Source organism: Phalacrocorax carbo, chromosome 1, assembly GCF_963921805.1.
Source record: "Phalacrocorax carbo chromosome 1, bPhaCar2.1, whole genome shotgun sequence".
NCBI lineage: Eukaryota > Metazoa > Chordata > Aves > Suliformes > Phalacrocoracidae > Phalacrocorax > Phalacrocorax carbo.
In genome coordinates this window covers 202,802,610-202,821,899 of record NC_087513.1, presented here as the reverse complement: position 1 = coordinate 202,821,899, position 19,290 = coordinate 202,802,610, and the positions used below count along the sequence as shown (strand labels likewise).

Below are 19,290 nucleotides of genomic sequence, written 5' to 3'. Positions count from 1 at the left end.
CGGTAACCTCATGAACTGCCTAAGCATGAATACCACTATTGTTTCCAAGTAAGAAAAACAGACCCACAGAAAACAGAGAAACTCCTACAGACCTGGGCCGATGCCAAACTGTTGTATATTCTTTCAGAGGAAGATAACCTGCATAATTTTGGATATGTTCTCACTGTAGCTTATTTTATGCCTATAACTGAGTGGCCAAGTGAAGGAGACAGCGTTCTGGAGACCTACAGCATGTGTTTGACAAAGCTCAGACACAAACCAGGTTCATAGTTAGATATCCATTCAAAACTGTATTAGGAAGTGCTTCAAGATAGGACAAAAGTTACCTTTCTCTAAAATAAAACCAAGGAAGTCATAAGGAAGTGGCAAGAAGGCCTGTAACAAACCCCAATAAAGTTGGTACTTTATTCAGACCCTTGTATTTGTACTTCTCAATGTGCAGGGGGTGCTAGAAATGATGCTGTGTGCTAAAAGCTTCAAAATATTTGATACTGAGACACAGGGACTTCTTCTGTGCCAGCCCTTAGACGGTAATTTAACCTCCACTATTGCCAGAGCCTGAAGACAGTACAGCACCTTGAATCTCAGAACTGGTGGTCTTGTCTTTTTTAAATATGTGCCTTACCCTCAGAGCAGGATACAATCCATCTCATGTCTACTTATGACGTTAATGTTTTCTAAAGTAATGACTTCTTAAAGCCTCAGAGGCTGGGCTTCATTTTCCAGGTGCTGTACAAGCATATTTTACCGGGTTTCCCTTTTTGTTGAAACAAGCTTTCATTGCTTTTGTGTGTTAGCAATGGGGTAGGTGTTTTATTTTGCTTCTTTAGTCTCACGTAATGGAAGGACAGGAGAATTTTACTTTGTCCTTTCTCTTCATGTTCTTTGATCCCAATGATCTTTAGGACAGTGCTTTTCCATCTGAAAATGGTTTCTCTCCGCTGAAATTACTCACCACAGTAATAAAGAACTCTTTGCTCCTCCAAGGCTGCTGGACCCTCTGTCTCGGCAGCACTGTGGGGTAATGAACTCAGCGTCTAGCTCCCACTCCCCAAGCCAGCTATGCTCGCTTGCACTCTGGATTTCTGGCCCAAGAATGTTTCTATTTGGATGAAAACTTTTTTTTCCCCAAAAAGCTTTGTTCAAAAGATAAGGACTTTTGGATTATCACAATTAATAACATTGAACTTCAGATAATAGGCCCAGATTATTGTATTAGAGGTCCAGATGGCTTCCACTGCATAAACAGATCATCTGCCACCTGGGACGTTTGGTACTGGCTGCTACTGGGATTTTAGGTCAGTGCAGCTACTGGCTGATGCTAAATTAAGGCCTGTTAGTATGTTCTTTGTTTTCTGAGTCCAAGGTGGTCCTTCTGAATGAGCGCACCAGGAAGAGGATTTTCCTTCCTACTCCACTAAAAAAAAGGAGTATTCAGTGTGACATCTACTGTGTGGTTTTCAGCCTGATTTTGGCATCCCGTTTATGCAATCATTTTTTGTATAAGAATGTATCTGTCTGTCCACTCTACCCCAGTAACTTTTCAGTTGTTTGACCAATTTAACAGCAAAGTTGACAGCAAACTTCTGGCACTGGAAATCCAGTCTTCTAATCTTTTCACTAAATATCTATTTATATCCATTCAAGTAGCCTTCGTTGCCTCTTCTGCCCTGCCCCTATTCCCTCCCCCCCGCCAGGCAATGTGTATCCAACGGGGTATTGGTATGTGGATTAATACTCAATTTGTAGCTGCTAGCCAAAAAAATACTAGCTTAACCCCTTATCAAAGGCTCATCACCCTTCTTCCTTCCAGTTTTCACTGTTTTTCCTGCTAATATACTCTAATGAATGTAAAGTCTAAAGGACCTTTTATCAATAGTGCACGTTAGATTACTTTCCATTTATTTACTCCTGTAAGTGCTAAAAAGACAAAGGGTTTTCAGTACTACTGATTCCTCTTATTTCTCAAAATATTCTTAAGAAACACAGTATTGCACAGCAGAATACAAAAAGAAAAAGCCCAGCTTCTCTCAGGCTGCAGTTTTACTACCATTTGGCAGCCCCTGCTCCTGTCATTGAATCCCGTGTCTGCTACAAATGTTTGTGCCATCATTGTTCAAGCAGAGCTGATTCATGGCTTGTTGAGTTTCCGCACGAGGTTTTTTTGTTTTGTTTTGTTCTGCTGTACACCATAGATCAGTTCCCCATTAGCTGCATTGGGAACTCAGATTTCTGGTTTTGCTTCTGAAATTAGGGCCTTATTTTGCATGTGGCAAGACAAGACTTCAGCTCCTCTTTGCATGCAGGTTTTTGGAAGTTAGTGAATTCCCATGTGCTTATGTGCCATTTGAAACCGCGATGCGGATACTTCGGGAAACTTCACCTTGTACCTGTAACCTCTGAATGGATGATTTAATTTCTGAGGTAGCTGGCCTTTTAAATGGAACGCTTCCTAACGGCAATTCTCAGTTCCTAAGTAAAGTGTGATGCAATCACATTTAGTGTGATTCACAAACCACTTGTATCTTCCTGAACCTAATAGTAGTCTTCTAGTACAGCTCCAGTGTAATCCTCAGGAAATCAAACAGTGCCACATCTGATTCTCTTTCAGTTGAAGGAGTATTGACATAAAAGATTCCTCAAGAACGTGAATAGCAACATTTAGCTCAACTAAAGCAAATTAAACACCTTAGGAAGGATCTAAAATTTGCAGAGATATGATGGGGAATAATGAGGGAAATAAGAGCTTGAGAAATTTTCTTACTATGACAGCAGGAAGTAACTTGGAGTCAAAGCAGACAACCTGCTGTTTAGAAAGACAACTCCTTTGGAAGAACCAGGAATGTGCAGCTCTGAATTTACACAATCTGATGCCGCTGAATAGCAGCCTTTTAATTTCCTTGATATGGAGGTGGTCCTCTTCCCACCTAAATGTGGCTTACTTTAGTCCAGCCATCTCTGTTTTGGCGTTCTTCACATTCCTATCTCCTGCTGAATGTAATGTTTATTATAGCATAAGGAGAAAAAAATTGTCTTCCTAGAAGCAGGGAATAAAACTTAGAAAAGTGAGCAGACTCTCAAATCTAAAACTGAGCACTATCTGAGCACTAAATGTGGGAAAAGAAAACCCAAAACTGATTTAGGTAAACTTAAACATTTATACTTGTGATCCTTTGTGTAGGAGGATGTGAAAAACAAAACTCTGTCTGGGTACAAAGGGAATGAAAACTTTCCAGATTGTGAATATACTGACCTTCTGTAAGGGAACAGCAAGATGTACGCTTGGGTTTTGGGTTTTTTTTTCTTGAACATTTGAGGTTATTACAATGAGTCACGGAAGCCCTTAATGTCTAGGTGTGATATTTGTCCCTTGTGAACTTTTTACCCATTTCTTTGCTATATGCCCAAATGCATTTTAAAAAGTCTCATTTTAAAAAAATGAAGTAATAGTTATTGCCTGTCTAGATGTAGACGCCCTGTTGCTGTGTTTAGTCAAAACAAAGAGAGCAGTTTGCATCCACCTAGATGATCAAAAGATAGGTTGTCTGATCTCATGTTTACAGGATGTCAGGACTACTCTGCTCTTGTGACTTGGCTGCATTTTTAACTTAAATAGAGAGTGCAATTTCATCTACGCTTAATACTTTCTGTCTCAAGCTGGCTTTTCCTATGTTTTAATATCTTTTTTGTTCCTATTTTTCTCATCATTATCCTCCTCTTACGTCCTGAAGGAGTTGATGAGCCATATCTTCCAAAGAAAATTAGGTCAGTAGTTTTTCTGTGGAATGCTAATTGCCATCATAGATCAGTTTAACCGAGGAAACCTACCTCTTTACTGATAGAAAGGGGGTTGATGCTCGCAATGAAGCTAATATTCTGAAGTTAAAAATAAGTAGATCATGTTCCATGGAGGCATTAGATACCTTTGGGAAGCTAAAAAAACTGTGGGCAATAGCCAGCAATAACTGGCTTTATTTTTTAATACAGGTTTTACAGGTGGGTTTAGATTTGTGGGAGAGTGGGTACAGGAGTCTCCTTCTGCCTCCCAGTTCACTAGCTGAGTTGCATGGCTCCCCAGTGAAGCCTCGTGAGGCCTTGGAGAAATTCCTTGTTTCTCACTCCTAAAAGCAGCTTGGAATTAAGATACCTTCTGTGATTTCTATATTTCAACAGCCAGGCAGGCAATAGACACAGTTGAAGTAATGCGCTTACTGTTCTAGGGAGTAATTTTTCTTCACCTAGCTGAATGCTTGACCCTAAGACAAAAAGCAACTACGGGTTACGTTCTTGGCCAGGATTAAAGGCCAGAGCAGTATTACTGAAACTGCAGATTATGTCGTATCTTATCCTTGGCATCTCTGTCATGATGAATTTGCTACTTTGAGCTGGTTCCATCTACAGAAAACATCTGTAGATAAAAAGATAAAAAAGATTAAAAATATGGTTAATATTTGTGCATGTCAGGTTGTTATGGTTGTGTGTGTGTAATTGGTAAGGTTGAAGTCCTAGTAAGGTATTCTGAAAGTCACTCATGGTGGTAAGAAACTAGGTAACAGTACTTTTTCAGTAATCTATAGGAAAGAAGAGCAGTAGCAATGGAAAGGCAAGTAACAGTGCCTTTTCTCCTTTCCTCCCCTTCACAGATCTTTAGGGATGTGCTACAGAGGCGCCATTAAAGTCAGATGTTTGGAAGATAGTAAACTGGAGAAGGCATTGGAGGAGGATGACACGGGGAGACTGACATTCATCAGGCCTCCTGGAGAAGACTTCGGGACACGCAGTTACACCAGGTACTTCAAGGGATGTCTGTGCTATTTGATGTTGGCATTAATAATGCACTCATTCTGCAGAGTCACTGTGTTCCATCTCCAGAAATTTGCTCTATCACCTTTGCAGTTTCAGTCAACACTGACATTAGGTTTCTTTTCATAAACACTGGTAACATGGCAGCTACACCCTTATTAGCACTTCAACCTCTATGATTAATTAGATGGGACTCCTTAAGAAAGCGGTTTCCCTTGGTTGAGGACAGCTTTATCCAAATGCAGCCGCCTTCTCCCTTCTCCAGAGCCAAGAGTCTGCGGAGTGCCTTGTTTCAGTTTATCAGTCCTACCGTTTTTTAGACCAGGATTGTGAAGCTTGCTGCAGCAGATGAAAGGGCTGGGATAAGGATCAGTCCCACTGTGATGCGCCACAGCCTGAGAACCAAAGCTGAAGCCTGCATTTAGCTTGGGTAGTACTTAAGCACCACTGCTCTCCCCGCTCTCTGTCTGCCTCCAGAGAGTTGCCTTGGTCCCAGGCTGAAGCCTGTTCCTCAGAAATTTCAGTCCTAAGAAGAAACCCTTTCTTATGTTCTTACTTCACGTCCTTTGGGGAAAGAACTATCCATCATTGCAGCTAAGTAGGTGGGGGAAGTTCCCCCTTATCTCTTTCTCTGAAAGCAAAGGAATTGCTCGGAACGAAGAACTGGGGAGCTGCTACTATACTCGAAGACAGAAGCAAGCAGAAAGTGCCCAGCAGTTCAGGGCAGCTACACCTCTTTTTCTGCTATTACAAGCATTTTAGCCTGCTTTTTTGTTCCTCCCGCTCCCTTCTTCCTCATTGCCATATGAGGCTTGCGAAGCGGAAAGGGAGAGCCTGAAACTGGTCGCCTTGAGGCCTGGGAGGGGAGCAAAGAGCAGTTTATATCACCAGATTGGAAGGAGGCCAAAGGGTACACAGGGGCAAAGGGCAGATATGCGGCTGGGGGTGGAGTGGTACGAGGGAGGGAAGGATGCAGGCTGTAGAGCGTTAAGGAGGAACACCAGATTAATTAGCTTTGGGAGAATGTATGGTAAAAAGTCAAGAATTTGTTAAAATAGATTCAGTGTAACTTCACCTGGGGAGTCCTGCTTAAAGTCCGCAAACTGGGAGCATCCCCAGCTTGCTCTGTGAAAGTAAATCTTTAAGCAGTTGCAATTAAAGCCACACACATACCTATACAGACCTGTGTTCCTTATGTGACATTAAACAGTTCCCTATGTCCAATATAACTCTAAATTCCACACCCCATGTCTTTTCAGAGCTGACTTAATTTTTGAACCTGTACCCTTCTGTTCTCCATGTCAGCAGCTTCCTTAAAATGACACATCAGTGATCTGATAACCGTTTAAAAAATTTAAATGGAGTTTTTAACCTGGGGTTTTTTTGTGCAGCTGCTGAAACAGCAAACGTTCCTGTGTCTGTAATTATGTGAAGTTAAATGGTGTTACAGTGGTAGCTATACTATACTAGTTGTCACCGCAGCTAGATGTTTGAAATTTGTCAGATAGGATTGTTATATATGATAAATGTCATCACATATGACAGGAAATTTGAAAGAGTTTTAGAAAGATATGAATAGGTCTCTTGCAAATTCATCTTACTGGAACTCTGTTACAGAAAATTACCCACTAATGTCATAATGCTCTATTCAGTTATGCTTCCTTTATTTTTACTCTTCAGTTCTCAAGTTGTGTAAACACCCTACCCTGATGATTCTGTCATCACAAAATGGGGCGCTTTTTTTTTGTTGTTTTAAAATCTTGTGACTACTATTTCTTTACAGGGAATACCAGACCACGGCTGTACTGGGAGATTTTGAGCTTGGGTCAGTGTTCTGGTACCTGCTGTGGAAGTTTTTCAGATTTCTATATGCAGCGATACTGTCTTAAACCCCTCCAGTGGAAATTTATATTCTGCCTCCCTCCTGTTCTTCCCCTGTGACTTTCAGTGACTAAAGCCTTTCATCAGCCACGTTGTTCCCCCTCTCGTAGTCTGCAGAGCTGCCTGCATTAGGAAACGTGGCCAAGCAACTCTGTTTCACGCTGGTGGCATGGAGAAATGGTAAAACTGCGCTGTTTGCAGCCAGTCCCGTCCTCGCCACCCCCTCAGGACCGCAGAACTGTACGGCCTGCGGCCGGCGGCTGCGGGGAGAGCAGCGCCAGCGAGGGCCGAGCGGCGGCCCGAGGCACCCGCACGCCGCCTCGGCAGCAGCCCCGCTGCCTTCCCTCAGCGCTCGCACCGGGTCCCGCTGCCCGAGGCGCTGCCCCCCGGCCGCGCCCCATCCCGCCGATGCGGGGGTGCGTCCCGCACGGCCGCCCACCGGCCCCCCACGGCGCCGCCGAGCTGGAAATCCCCGCGCTGGGCCGGGCCGGGCCGGGCGGGCCGCGGGGGAAGCACGCAGTGTCGGCGGGTTTCCCCGGCCGGCAGGAAAGTACCTAAGGTACGCCAGGACCTCCCTCCGCCCCTCAGTGCGGCGGCGAGAGGGCTGCGAGGGGCCGGCCCGCGGGGCTGGCGAGGGGCACGGACAGCCCCGGGGAACGCCCCTCCCGCCGACGGCCGCCAGACGCAGGCGCCCGCCGAGCCAGGACCAGGGCCGGCATCCGCGGGAGGGACTGACGGACGGACGGAGGGAGGGAGGGGAAAGCAGGGCACACCTACCGGCCGCCCCTCCGTCAGGCCGCGCATGCGCCGGCGGCCGCCGGGGCATTCCCGGCGCGGCACCTCCGCGGGGAGTTTACCGGGCAGGGGCGGTGCCGGGCGGGGGCACCCGTCACCCCCCGCCCGCCCGCCAGGCACCCGATATAGCCGGGGCGCGCAGCAGGGCCTCCAGCTGCGCGGGACCTGGGCCGAGGCTGTGAGTACGGGCGGCGAGCGGGGCGGGTGGCCGGGCCGCGGCCTGGCGGGGCCCTGCCGGGAGGGTGGCGCTGCCGCCGCGGGCGCCGCTGCGCAGGCAGCCGGGTCTCCGCGCCCGGCCGAAGGGCGGCTGCGCCTGTCGCCAGCTGCGCGGCGCCGCGCTCGGCTGGAGGCAGGGGAGAGCCGGGGCGGGCTGCGGGGCTCTGCCCCGCCTTAGGCCGCCGTCCCCGGGCCGGGCAGCCCCGATGGGCTGCCGCTCGGGGAGCGGGGCCCGGTCCCTGCGTGAGGTCCCGGACAGGTCCCGGCGGCCCCCGGAGTGGGGGGGGGGGGACCGGCGAGGTGGGGGCCGCGGCGGTCGCTGCGGGGGTGCCGCCGCGCACAGACCCGCCGGGCGGATCTCGGTACTCGAGGCCCGCAAGCTTCGCCAAGGGTGCTTAGAAGGTCGACTGGCTTTGCCTGGCTTATAACGCAAGAGCAGAAAAATGTTGAGTTTTGGGGCTGTTGTACTTTAAATATCACTGCTCTGGGCTTAAATGAGTGTTTAATGTCGCTGCAGGATAATGGAGGAAGAAAGCCTATGCGATTCAGAGCAGTTGGGTGACTCGGGAAATCCAGGATACTCAGGGCTATAGTGGAAGAGAGTATTAAAAGAGCGTTCAGCAGGAAATGGCTGCAGGTTCTCAGGTTTAAGTGATCCTAAATGTTTTAGGATTATTAGGATCCTAGTTTGCTCTGGTATTTCTAGCATTTACTCTGAGGGATCTGACTTTTCAGTATGGAAACTTAACGCCTTGGACTAGCATGGTTCATATATGTTGTTAGCTTAGTCCCACCATCTGTGTTAAAGGAGAGGATTGGTGTAAGGCATTTGTAACTTGTGTCCTTGCGTCATCCAGGGATTTAGAAGCTAGTAGTAGTAATAATGTGACTGTATTTAGAACAAATCTACTAAGAGCTACTGAGATGAGTAGGAAGTGCTCTGCTATTTTCCATTAGGTGATTTTTTCCAGGGCTGTGTCACCGTGACAAGTATATATATTTTGAGTCTTTTCTTGGAAGAATATTTTAGGAACTGGTACTGTAGAACAAACTGCTATATACATATGTATGAATAAGTATAAAATTATATATATTAAAACTCTTGAATTTTTTCTTTGCTTTTAACCCAAAATTTTTTGTGAAGTTCAGTTTCGCTGATGTCCTACGCTTCAAGTATCACTGGATTTATGTAAATAAGAAATTACAGTTCTCTTCATTTAAGTCAGTGTAATAAAACTGGCTCTTTATTGTTTGCCAGTCTGCAGGCTTAAACCAATATAAATGGACACAACTTCTTTAGTGCAAGGTCTTACTTTTGGCTATACATCTTGTGATCAAGCAGCCTGATTCATCCATCTGCCAAAAAAGTTCTGCTTGTGGATTAAACAGTTTTGCATATGTGTCAGTAACAGGGAAATTAAGTGTATAAATTCAGGTGACAGTATGTAAAGTTGACTCCCTGAAACTTTCTAGCTAACATGACAAAAAAAGCTTGTGTTGAGATTTTAGTGTTTCATTTTGTATCGGTTCTGTTTACATAGATGTTACATGCACCTCATTTTATATATTTTGAAACACTCCTCTCTTTCTTCCTTACAGGTTTTGTTCTGCCAGAAAGAACTAAATGATTGAAAATATAGATACTTACAGTTTCTTCTTGCGAACAGTCAGCATCAATATGGAGGCGTAGGCACCTTAGAAGGGACTTCAGTCTGAACTCTGGGAGGTAGTTCTGTGCACAAATAAAGAAACTAAGGCTTCAAAATTATTATTTTTTTTAATCCAAAGATTCTGTTTGCTTCTGTATGACATAAACATGGCATACAGAAAAAAATTATTTCAACAGTATAAAGCATTAGAATTTCCCGATGCAATGCAATTTGTTTATGTTAAATTTGATAACTGTATACTTGTAGCTAAGGCACCAGGTTAAAACTGAAGTGTTCTGTTTGGTCTGTGCTAACAATGTTATAAACAGAAAAGCTTGGGGCTATTCCAGGCTTCTTAATTAAGACAGCTCATCTGTGTCAGAGACAGCATATAGGATTTGTTTATCTCATAGCTGAATATTTAATATATGTGAAGTTGAGTATAAACTAACTTTAGTCTTAACAACTGCTATGACAATATGCAGAAGCTGACAGGTTTTTTTGAAGTCTAGTAGTAGCAAATACACCAGATCAGTTCAGTAATGTCAGTTCAGGGGGTCTTTTTTTCATATGCCTTTTTAGCTTGATAAATTGTTATTTTCAGCCTCCTAAAGAGGTTTGTAAACTAAAGATCTTTACATGTGTATAAGCTGCATACTTATCAGCTGTCTAGGGTGAAATTGTTCTTTAAATCACTTAACATATATTCTGTTTAAGAACGATGTCGTTTTAGTTGACCCCCATTTTAGTTTCTTTATTGACAAAGGATTTTGATAAACCCATTGAGGTGTTTTTTTCCCCCCTCTGGATCCCACCTCCACTAGCCTGACAAACTGATACTGCTCTCCCAGATATACAGTACAAGGAAAGCATGTGGTACCTGTATAATTCCAGGGGAAGTCCTTTTGGTATGCTTTCTTCAGTTGACAAAATGGGATAGGGCAGCTTTTGCACTGAAAGCAGTTGTGTAAACAAAAGTACAGGAACTTCCCAAATGTTTAAAGGCTGTTAATCATAAGGCTAATTCTATTCACATAAACATTTAAAGTTGCACATTAAAGTATTTAATTTTCAGGTTCTTACTTTTGTACAGGCAGGGGTTATTCTGAATTGCCTTTAATGCACACAACTACCTCCCAGAGGAAGACTTGTCCCATTCTTCCAAAAATAGTCCATTATGAACATAATGGAAAATAGCCCTTTCTTGGCTAGCATCATGAAGCAGAGACCTTTGTGTGGTGAACTGAAGTATGACTTATCCTGTGAACTCTACAGAATGTCGACGTTTTCTGCTTTCCCCACTAATGTGCCTGTGTCAGAACGGAGTCTTGCCCGGGCTGGGTTTTATTACACTGGTGTGCAAGACAGAGTTAAGTGCTTCAGCTGTGGCTTAACAGTGGACAACTGGAAGCCTGGAGATAATGCTATAGAAAAACATGCACAGCTGTATCCTAGCTGCAGTTTTGTTCAAAACGTGCTTTCAGTTAACAACCTCGGACTGCCCTCTCATCCCTCCTTTTCACCTCTGGTTGCAAACAGTTTCTCGCCATCTCTACATTCCGTAACACATTCTCCAAGTTTAGGACAAGTTGGATATTTCAGTGGCTCTTTTTCTAGTTTTCCTCAAGACCCAGTAACTACTAGGGCAGTTGAAGACCTTTCATTCTTGAGACCTAACCTTCACAATCCTTCTATGAGTACAGAAGATGCTAGACTATGCACTTTTCAGTCATGGCCACTGACGTTTCTCTCACCCACTGATCTGGCAAAGGCTGGGCTTTATTACCTGGGGACAGCAGACAAAGTTGCTTGTTTCACCTGTGGTGGTCAGCTGAGTAACTGGGAACCAAAAGATAATGCTTTGTCAGAGCATCGGAGACACTTTCCTACCTGCCGTTTTGTGGAAAACCTTACCCGAGACCAGCTAAGTTTCAGTGTTTCAAACGTGAGCATGCAAACCCATGAAGCACGTGTTAAAACATTCATAAATTGGCCAACTAGAATTCCAGTTCAGCCTGAACAGCTTGCAGATGCTGGCTTTTACTATGTAGGTAAGAAAACCTGATGTCTGTTTTTATTCATATTGCTATGTCAGCATTTACTTTAAAGTAAATAGTGTGAATGTTTGCTAGATATTTTGCCTTTTTTTTTTAAAGGCCGCAATGATGATGTCAAGTGTTTTTGCTGTGATGGTGGGTTAAGGTGCTGGGAATCTGGAGATGATCCATGGATTGAGCATGCAAAGTGGTTTCCAAGGTAACTTGCAAAATCTTTATCATAGTTTGTTCACATCCTTACTATTTAAATAGAATCATAGAATCATTAAGGTTGAAAAAGACCTCTAGGATCATCAAGTCCAACCATCAAGAGTTATAGAATTAAGAAATAGAATCATAGAATGTCCTGAGTTGGAAGGGACCCGCAAGGATCATCAAGTCCAACAACTCCTGTCCCTGCACAGGACACCCCAAATTCACACCGTGTCTCTGAGGGTGTTGTCCAAATGCTTCCTGAATATTGTCAGGCTTGGTGCCGTGACTGCCTCCCTGGGGAGCCTGTTCCAGTGCTCTACCACCCTCTGGGTGAAGAACCTTTTCCTAATATCCAATTTAAACCTCCCCTGGTACATCTTCCTGCCATTCCCTCGGGTCCTATCATTGGTCACCAGAGAGGAAAGATCAGTGCCTGGCCCTCTTTCTCTCCTTGCAAGGAAGCTGTAGACCGCAATGAGGGCTTCCCCCAGTCTCCTCTTCTCCAGGCTGAGCAAACTAAGTGACTTTAGCTGGTCCTCATACGGCTGACCCTCTAAACCCTTCACCAACTTCGTGGCCGCCCTCTGGACACTCTCTAGTAGCTTTATATCCTTAATGTACTGTGGCACCCAAAACTACACACAGCACTCGAGGTGAGGCCTCACCAGCGCAGAGTAGAGCGGGACAATCGCCTCCCTTGACTGGCTGCAATGCAGTGCTTGATGCCAACCGTGTCCTAGGGTGCCCTCTTGGCTGCCAGGGCACACGCTCATGTGCTCATGTTCAGCTTGCCATTGACCAGAATCCCCAGGTCCCTCTCTGCAGAGCTGCTCTCCAGCCTATCGTACCCAAGTCTGTATGTACATCCAGGGTTGTTGTGCCCCAGCTGCAAAATCTGGCATTTGCCTGTGTTAAATACTTCCAATTTTGACAGATATGCACTGGACTTAACAGTTAATTAAACCATTTCTTCATTAAGTTTAAGCATATTTAATGCTTTCCATTTCATAATTAAAAGCGGTGTGGAACCCCAAATTCACTTTTAGCAAGTGAGACTGCATTGATAATGAGCATACTTATCCAAGAGAAGCAGTCAGAAAGCAGACTGAGGAGAGCAAAAGCTGCTGATAAATGAAACAGAAGGAGCATCTAACTCCTTTGGTCTCATTCTGTGCCCCGCTGAATGTTCTTGAACTAGTTTTTCAGCAGGTGTGGTTTAGTTTCTTAGGTGTGGAATAGCTTGTGAGGAAGGTTTCAGTGGTTGTTTAACATGCCTGTATTGGAAAAATTACAGAAATAACTTTTTAAAATGTCCTCCATAATTAAATGGCAATTGCGTACCTAATTGCAGTCTGTGCCTGTGGAAATCTCCACCTATATTAATGACAGAAGTAGCTGCGCTGAATTTCAGGAAACCGTATAATAATTCTTCATATTGTAACTCTCCAACTAGTCTTTCATGGGCAGTTTACTAGCTACTGTGCAACTACATGATGTACATAGAGTTCAATGACACCTTTGTTTCCTTCTGTGTTATGCCTGTCAGCAAATGTACTTAAGAGCTATAACTCTGCATTAGTGAAGCAGATCTGGCTTTGATAGTGGTGTTAAATTTTGTTAACTTCTTTTGAATGATTTGAGTAGGAGATAAGAATGGTGAGATGTGAGACGGAAACAGTTTATCACTGCACTTTGTAGTGATGCTGGCTCGGTATCATTTCTCATGACATGCCATTTTGACTAGAAGCGGTATCAGAATGTAAAACTGCTGCATTTATAAACCGAAGCCTACTGACTGCTGAGCATCATGGAAAAGCTTTATCAAAGAGTCACCAGACACTAGGCTATATCAAACTTCCAATTAAGGGAACTTCTTCCCTTCCGAAGGAAGAGAAACATGGGTTTGTTATGCTGTATTACTGAAAACTGTTTTGTTCTTTTGTATTCTTTTCCTTTGGCAAGTAGAAAGTATAATTTAGTACACTTTTGTCAATGTTTCAGGTGTGAGTATTTGCTGCGTGTAAGAGGAGGAGAGTTTGTAAGTCAGATTCAGGCCAGGTTCCCCCATCTTCTTGAACAGGTAAACTATTGTTCTGTAACTTTCATTTTCCCTGGTTGAAGAGTGCTCTGTTCTTTTTGGGAGTTTGGTCCAACCTTCTGCCTCATTTCTGCATATATTTCTACTAGGTTCTTCATGAGCACAAAAATTAAATCAGTGCCGAACCATGGCTAATGGACTTGAACTAGGAGAGTTTAACCTGTACAGATTACTTATGGAAAGTGTTATGAGGCAGTAAGCTTCATGTCAGGAGAGGGGAGTTCTGATTATCTAAGTTTCGGTGAATAATGCTGATCAGTAATTGTTATTTCAGGAATCGGTCATGGATAGTCTGAATTATTTCTATCCATAACTCTTCTGGCAAGAGTAAACCAAACTTCTCATGGAAGTGCTCAGCACTAACTTTATATTCGTTATGTGGTTGCACAAGTTTGCAGACTTGTGTGGCCACATGTAAAATACTTAATGGGTACCATTCAGATAAAAAGCTTAGTATGGTTGTAAGGGAAGAAGTGTTAGGAAGGTCTGTAGGGGGAAAAGCAATACTTTGATACTAACGTAGTTCTTTTGTGTTCCACAGCTCTTGTCAACCTCTGATACGCCAGTAGATGAAAACATTGATCCCCCAAGTATGTATATTACAGCATGTTTTTAAACTTCCTCAGCATTTTGCAAACTTAATGATTGGCTATCCAAAGCTAACTTGCTTAACAAATCTTAGATTTTCTTGGAAACAACAATATTATAAGGTTTTCAGTAAGAAGCTGAAGTTTGCCCATATAACATGTAAGGAAGCACCTTTAAGAGATCTTGTCTCTCATTTCCTGTATTCTCATTCTAGCAGCTCATATTAAGATTTTTGGTTTTGAATGCTTGGCATCTGCTGTATTTTTGGCTTTTAGTTTTGTGGTTGGGTTAAACAAAACAAGTCAGTTTGGCATTTTTAAATTGACCTGTGGTGTTGAACTTGGTGGAACAGTTGCTAGAAGGTGTCATGACTATGCAGCTATGCAGCTCCATTTTTGGGCACGTAGCTAAGTAAATGGTCTGAGTTGAGCAGCAGTGGTCAAGGAGAGGGAGGACAAGCTGATAAAGTGAACTCTTTCTGAGCTGCACTCTAGTTATGGTGAAAATAAACCCCTTCCAGAGGGTAAGTGGGTTATGCTCTCGTAGTCCCTGCTGGTTGAAGACAATGAGTCAGAATCCCATGTGTCTGGTGCTTAGTAAGTTTAATGGAAAATACTGATCAAGAGCTGAAATAGAGCAATTGTTTATAGTATAAAGTCTGAATTTTGATTCCCCCCCCAGTTAAAGGCATTTCTCAGGGCTGAAGTTAGAAATGACTAAGTATAAAAAAAGCTGCTAAGACACAATTGAATTCTCTGTGGTTTCTCTGGATTAGCTAGATTGTAGTGAAGGCCTGACATGGATTAAAGTTTATCATGGATTCAATCCAATTGAATTTAAGTAACTGGCTCCCATTTTAAAGCTAACTACTTTAAAAAAAGTCTGTTCAGCCATTGAAACTTTTTAATGCTAGGTATTAATGTATAATGCATGTGTATAGGTATTGTCAATGTGTTTGACTTCTGAGTAGTATATGTGTTTTATTCTTTATATTATACATGGGGATTTTCCTCTTTGATTAGTTATTCATTTTGAACATGGAGAGAGTCATTCAGAAGATGCAGTCATGATGAACGCGCCTGTGGTTAAAGCTGCCTTGGAGATGGGATTCAGTAGAAGGCTGATAAAGCAAACAGTGCAAAGTAAAATCTTGACCACTGGAGAAAACTACAAGACTGTTAATGATCTTGTGTCTGATCTGCTCACTGCTGAAGATGAGAAGAGGGAAGAAGAGAAAGAGAGGCAATTTGAGGAAGTGGCGTCAGGTATGCATAAGGCATGAATAAAAGTGAAAGCGGAAGTGGTTTGTATTATGTATAGTTTTTATAATTGGTTTTTATTCACTGAGTGATTTAGTTTAATTGCTGCTAGGATCAGCTTCTGTAAAAGCAGTCAGGGTATCTCTGTGGAACTAGCAGTCTGGGAATTGTTTCATTCCCTTTCAGGCGGATGGTTCATAGAGATGCCGAGGGTTCAGAATCACCTGATTCTCTCAACATATTTTTAAAAATTTGTGTGCCTTTATATTGCTGTTAATAAAATAAATGGAACCAAAATGCTTTATTTGGCACACTCTACTAATTTTTTTCCACACTTGCCTGCTCTTTAAGCTACTCTAATCAGTGAGCCATCATATCCACCTCCTAGAACAGGCCATAAACTTTAACAATTTAGATTCTATAAGATGGCCAAAGGTTTGCGTTTTTGTCTGACTCAACCATGTAGGTCAGCTCTTTAACAGTGCTTGATGTGTCTTTAACATTTCCTGTTGTTTTAATACCATATAAGTTTTGAAGCCTGAAAAAATCCTACTACTTTTTGAGTCTGTGAAGCAGTAATGAAACTTCTTAGTTATAAACTACATGAAGACTGCTTCTGTCCTACTTGCATGTTCTATCAAAAAAGCACAGTTGGATTCAGCCATTAAATCTTAATGGAAGTGATTTTTTGGTTGTTTGTGATAGACTATTTAAAAAAGAAAAATAATCTCCCAAGCCTGTTGTGCTGTACTTCTGATTTTCTTGCACACAATTCTATTGGACATCTCGTAGATAGAAACAAGCTTTCCTAAAACTGGGACATGACTTTGCCACTGACTGAAGTTAACCTGCTGGCTGTCAGTGAGTTAGTGCTGGTGTTATGCAGGGGTGTTGTGTTTTTCTTGCAATTCTGTGGCAAATGTCAGGCTTGCTAGTGTGAAGTTAGACAAGATCCCCTCAGATAATTTAACCTAGAGGTGGGAGGAGGAGGGGGCTTCATTGGTGAAAAGGCTTCAGCTCAGAAGCTGCTTGTATGTGGTTTTCTTATGTGAATACCACTAAAACTTACTGAGGCCTTTATTAATGATGTGTAGTAAGTGAACATTTTGAGTTTAAGGAATGTATCAATTGTCGTTAAGCAGAAATGCAACTTGGAGTAGTGTATTCCTAACAGACATCTAATCCCCTTTGCATTCCAGATGATTTGTCCTTAATCCGGAAGAATCGAATGGCTTTATTCCAGCGTTTAACATGTGTTCTTCCAATCCTCGGGAGTTTACTATCCGCTAAAGTGATAACGGAACTTGAGCATGATGTTATTAAGCAAAAGACTCAGACACCATTACAAGCAAGGGAACTGATAGATACAGTTCTAGTGAAAGGAAATGAAGCAGCCAGCATATTCAGAAACTGTCTACGAGATTGTGATCCTGTACTGTACAAAGATTTATTTGGTATGTCTTTTTTTAATGGATGTAAGGTTATAGAATTCTAACCAGTGCTGTCACAGCTATCTAAAGATTTAAAAAAATCAGATGCTCTTCGACTATACATTAGTCAAATGACTATGATTTTTTTTTCTTCCTCTTATTTTAGTGGAGAAGAACATGAAGTATGTTCCCACGGAAGATGTTTCAGGTATCTTAAACTCTACCTTCTTACTTTAAAGGGTATTGTGGGACAAACAGCTAACATCATAAAGAAAATTACTTTGAAGAAATAGGTTTTATGCTTTACCCTCTCCTTATTTTTGCTTTGGTAGGATGGACTTATGTGAAAAATTTAAACGTATGTGCAGACTTGCAAGCAAGTCTATCTGCTATAAACTCTAACCTGTGCTTTACACATGCTTTTGCACCCAGGGAGGTAAGCTCTCTGGAGCTTGACAATTCAAGCACGTGCTGGACTTGATCCTGGTACAAGCTCTCATTCAAACATTTGGAAAAGACTGGACAGTGAATAGCAGGATAGCATTTCACAGCAGATACCATCATCTGCAGTTTTTCAAAGTGAGTTATAGGTGTCCTAAGATCAAGCTTGACCAACAGCTGGGTTGATGGCAACTTGTCAGACATGGGTTTGAGTTTGCTCTGGTTCTTAGTCCTGTAGTTTAATATGTTAATAGACTGCAGAAGAGTACATAAGCCTCAATACAGCTCACTTCCACCAGTCAGGCTGCGCTCTGTGCTTCTAATAACCAAGCAAGAAAAGAACAGCATTTGCTAAAATGTAAATATTGGTTGGTCTCGAGCTACAGTTGGCCTCCAATTCCTGAGCTGTTTGTCTGACAGAAGTCGAGAATACATAGTTCCTTGCATGCCACTTTGAGCTCTGAAAAATGTACTTATTGTCTCACTGCCATATATATTTAGTGAATAAGATGCAATCTTGTTAGGGGGGAGAAAAGAGTGAAATGGAACATGGCTGTATTCTATTTGGAATGTACGTATATTCAGGCTTCTTAAATAATTTTTACAGGTTTGCCTATGGAAGAACAATTAAGAAGATTGCAAGAGGAAAGAACTTGTAAAGTTTGTATGGACAAAGAAGTTTCTATTGTTTTTATTCCGTGTGGTCACTTAGTGGTATGCAAAGAATGTGCACCGTCCCTTAGAAAATGCCCAATTTGTAGGGGGACAATAAAGGGTACCGTTCGTACATTTCTTTCGTAAGGAGGGAAACTTGCAATGTCTCTGTTCCTGTCATCCTCCAACTGCTGAAGCTTAAGCTACCGGTGTCTTAAGAATGGAAAATTGTGGTACAGAAGATGATTAATCAACTATGTAACACAGTTGTGTAATAGTAAACCGTATCATCATTATGAATATACTGGGTCTTCCTTGCCAAAGACTATTCCTGGTCATAAAATGAACTCAATACTAAGGTGAGGTTTTTGTAGCTTTCAGTAGTATGCCCTTGTGTTGCTTTGGGATGAAAAAGAAAAAAAAAAAAACAAACCCCACCAAAAACCAACCCACAAACTTTCTGCTTGAGTTCCTAAAATGGAGCTTGGCGTAACTTTTCTCATGAGTTTCTTCCATGTGGATGTGAGGAAATATATTAAGATTGCTGTTTACTAATTAATTAATATTAATTAACCTCAGCTACTGTTTTGGTTCTGTTTCTGTTTTTTGGCATTCTTGTAGACTTGAGAAAAGAGGCTAACTTGCAGGAGCAGCAGGACTTTTTTTTTAAAGCTTTGTTCATGTCTAGATACTTGTGTAATGTGTATTAATAATAGTTTATATGAAGACTGAATTAAAATATTTCTACTTCTCAAGTGTTTGTTTACTCTGTTCCTGATGTTGACTTTTCTCTGTAGGCTGCAGTGACTAGAGTGCTGTCTTTTCCTGACAAAAGTTTGGGGTGGTTTGTTGACCCGCAAAAGTACAATAAAACTTAATTCTCTGTGTCTTTCATTCAGTTTTAAACAGGGAAGTGAGCTTCTGGGCTGCTTGGTGATTCCCTCTGGTAAAGACAGGGATTTAGATTTTTATCCTCATTTAAAGAGAAACAAACTAAATACCCCCCAAAACCCCAACAACATCTGGTACTTCCTTCTGTCTTGTAATAGAAACCTGAAGAGGGAAAGTGTTCATAGGTATTTCTCAAGGATTTCATGTCGAACAGTGGAAGAATACTGCCAGGATACCAGCTCCTGCAGTGGTGGTGGCAGTTTGTCAGGCTCTGATTGTGAAGTCAGTAATTTTCAGTCATATCTGAATGCCCAAGTGTGGGCTTCTCAATCT

The 19,290-nt window shown here is 42.5% G+C and overlaps 1 protein-coding gene across 2 annotated transcripts; it reads left to right on the top strand.

Annotated features, from left to right (window-relative positions):
* The first annotated feature begins 7,437 nt into the window (after positions 1-7,437).
* Positions 7,438-18,821, top strand: BIRC2 (baculoviral IAP repeat containing 2). 2 transcript variants are annotated; one of them, XM_064441301.1, is made up of 9 exons: positions 7,438-7,657; positions 9,295-11,395; positions 11,501-11,600; positions 13,598-13,676; positions 14,236-14,284; positions 15,305-15,547; positions 16,741-16,995; positions 17,138-17,179; positions 18,020-18,821. In XM_064441301.1, exons 2-9 carry the CDS (start codon positions 10,522-10,524, stop codon positions 18,211-18,213), a joined length of 1,836 nt encoding a protein of 611 aa, XP_064297371.1. In that variant the 5' UTR covers positions 7,438-7,657; positions 9,295-10,521; the 3' UTR covers positions 18,214-18,821. The 2 variants fall into 2 exon arrangements, with proteins under 2 accessions (XP_064297371.1, XP_064297372.1); XM_064441302.1 differs by lacking the exon at positions 15,305-15,547.
* The last annotated feature ends 469 nt before the right edge of the window (positions 18,822-19,290 follow it).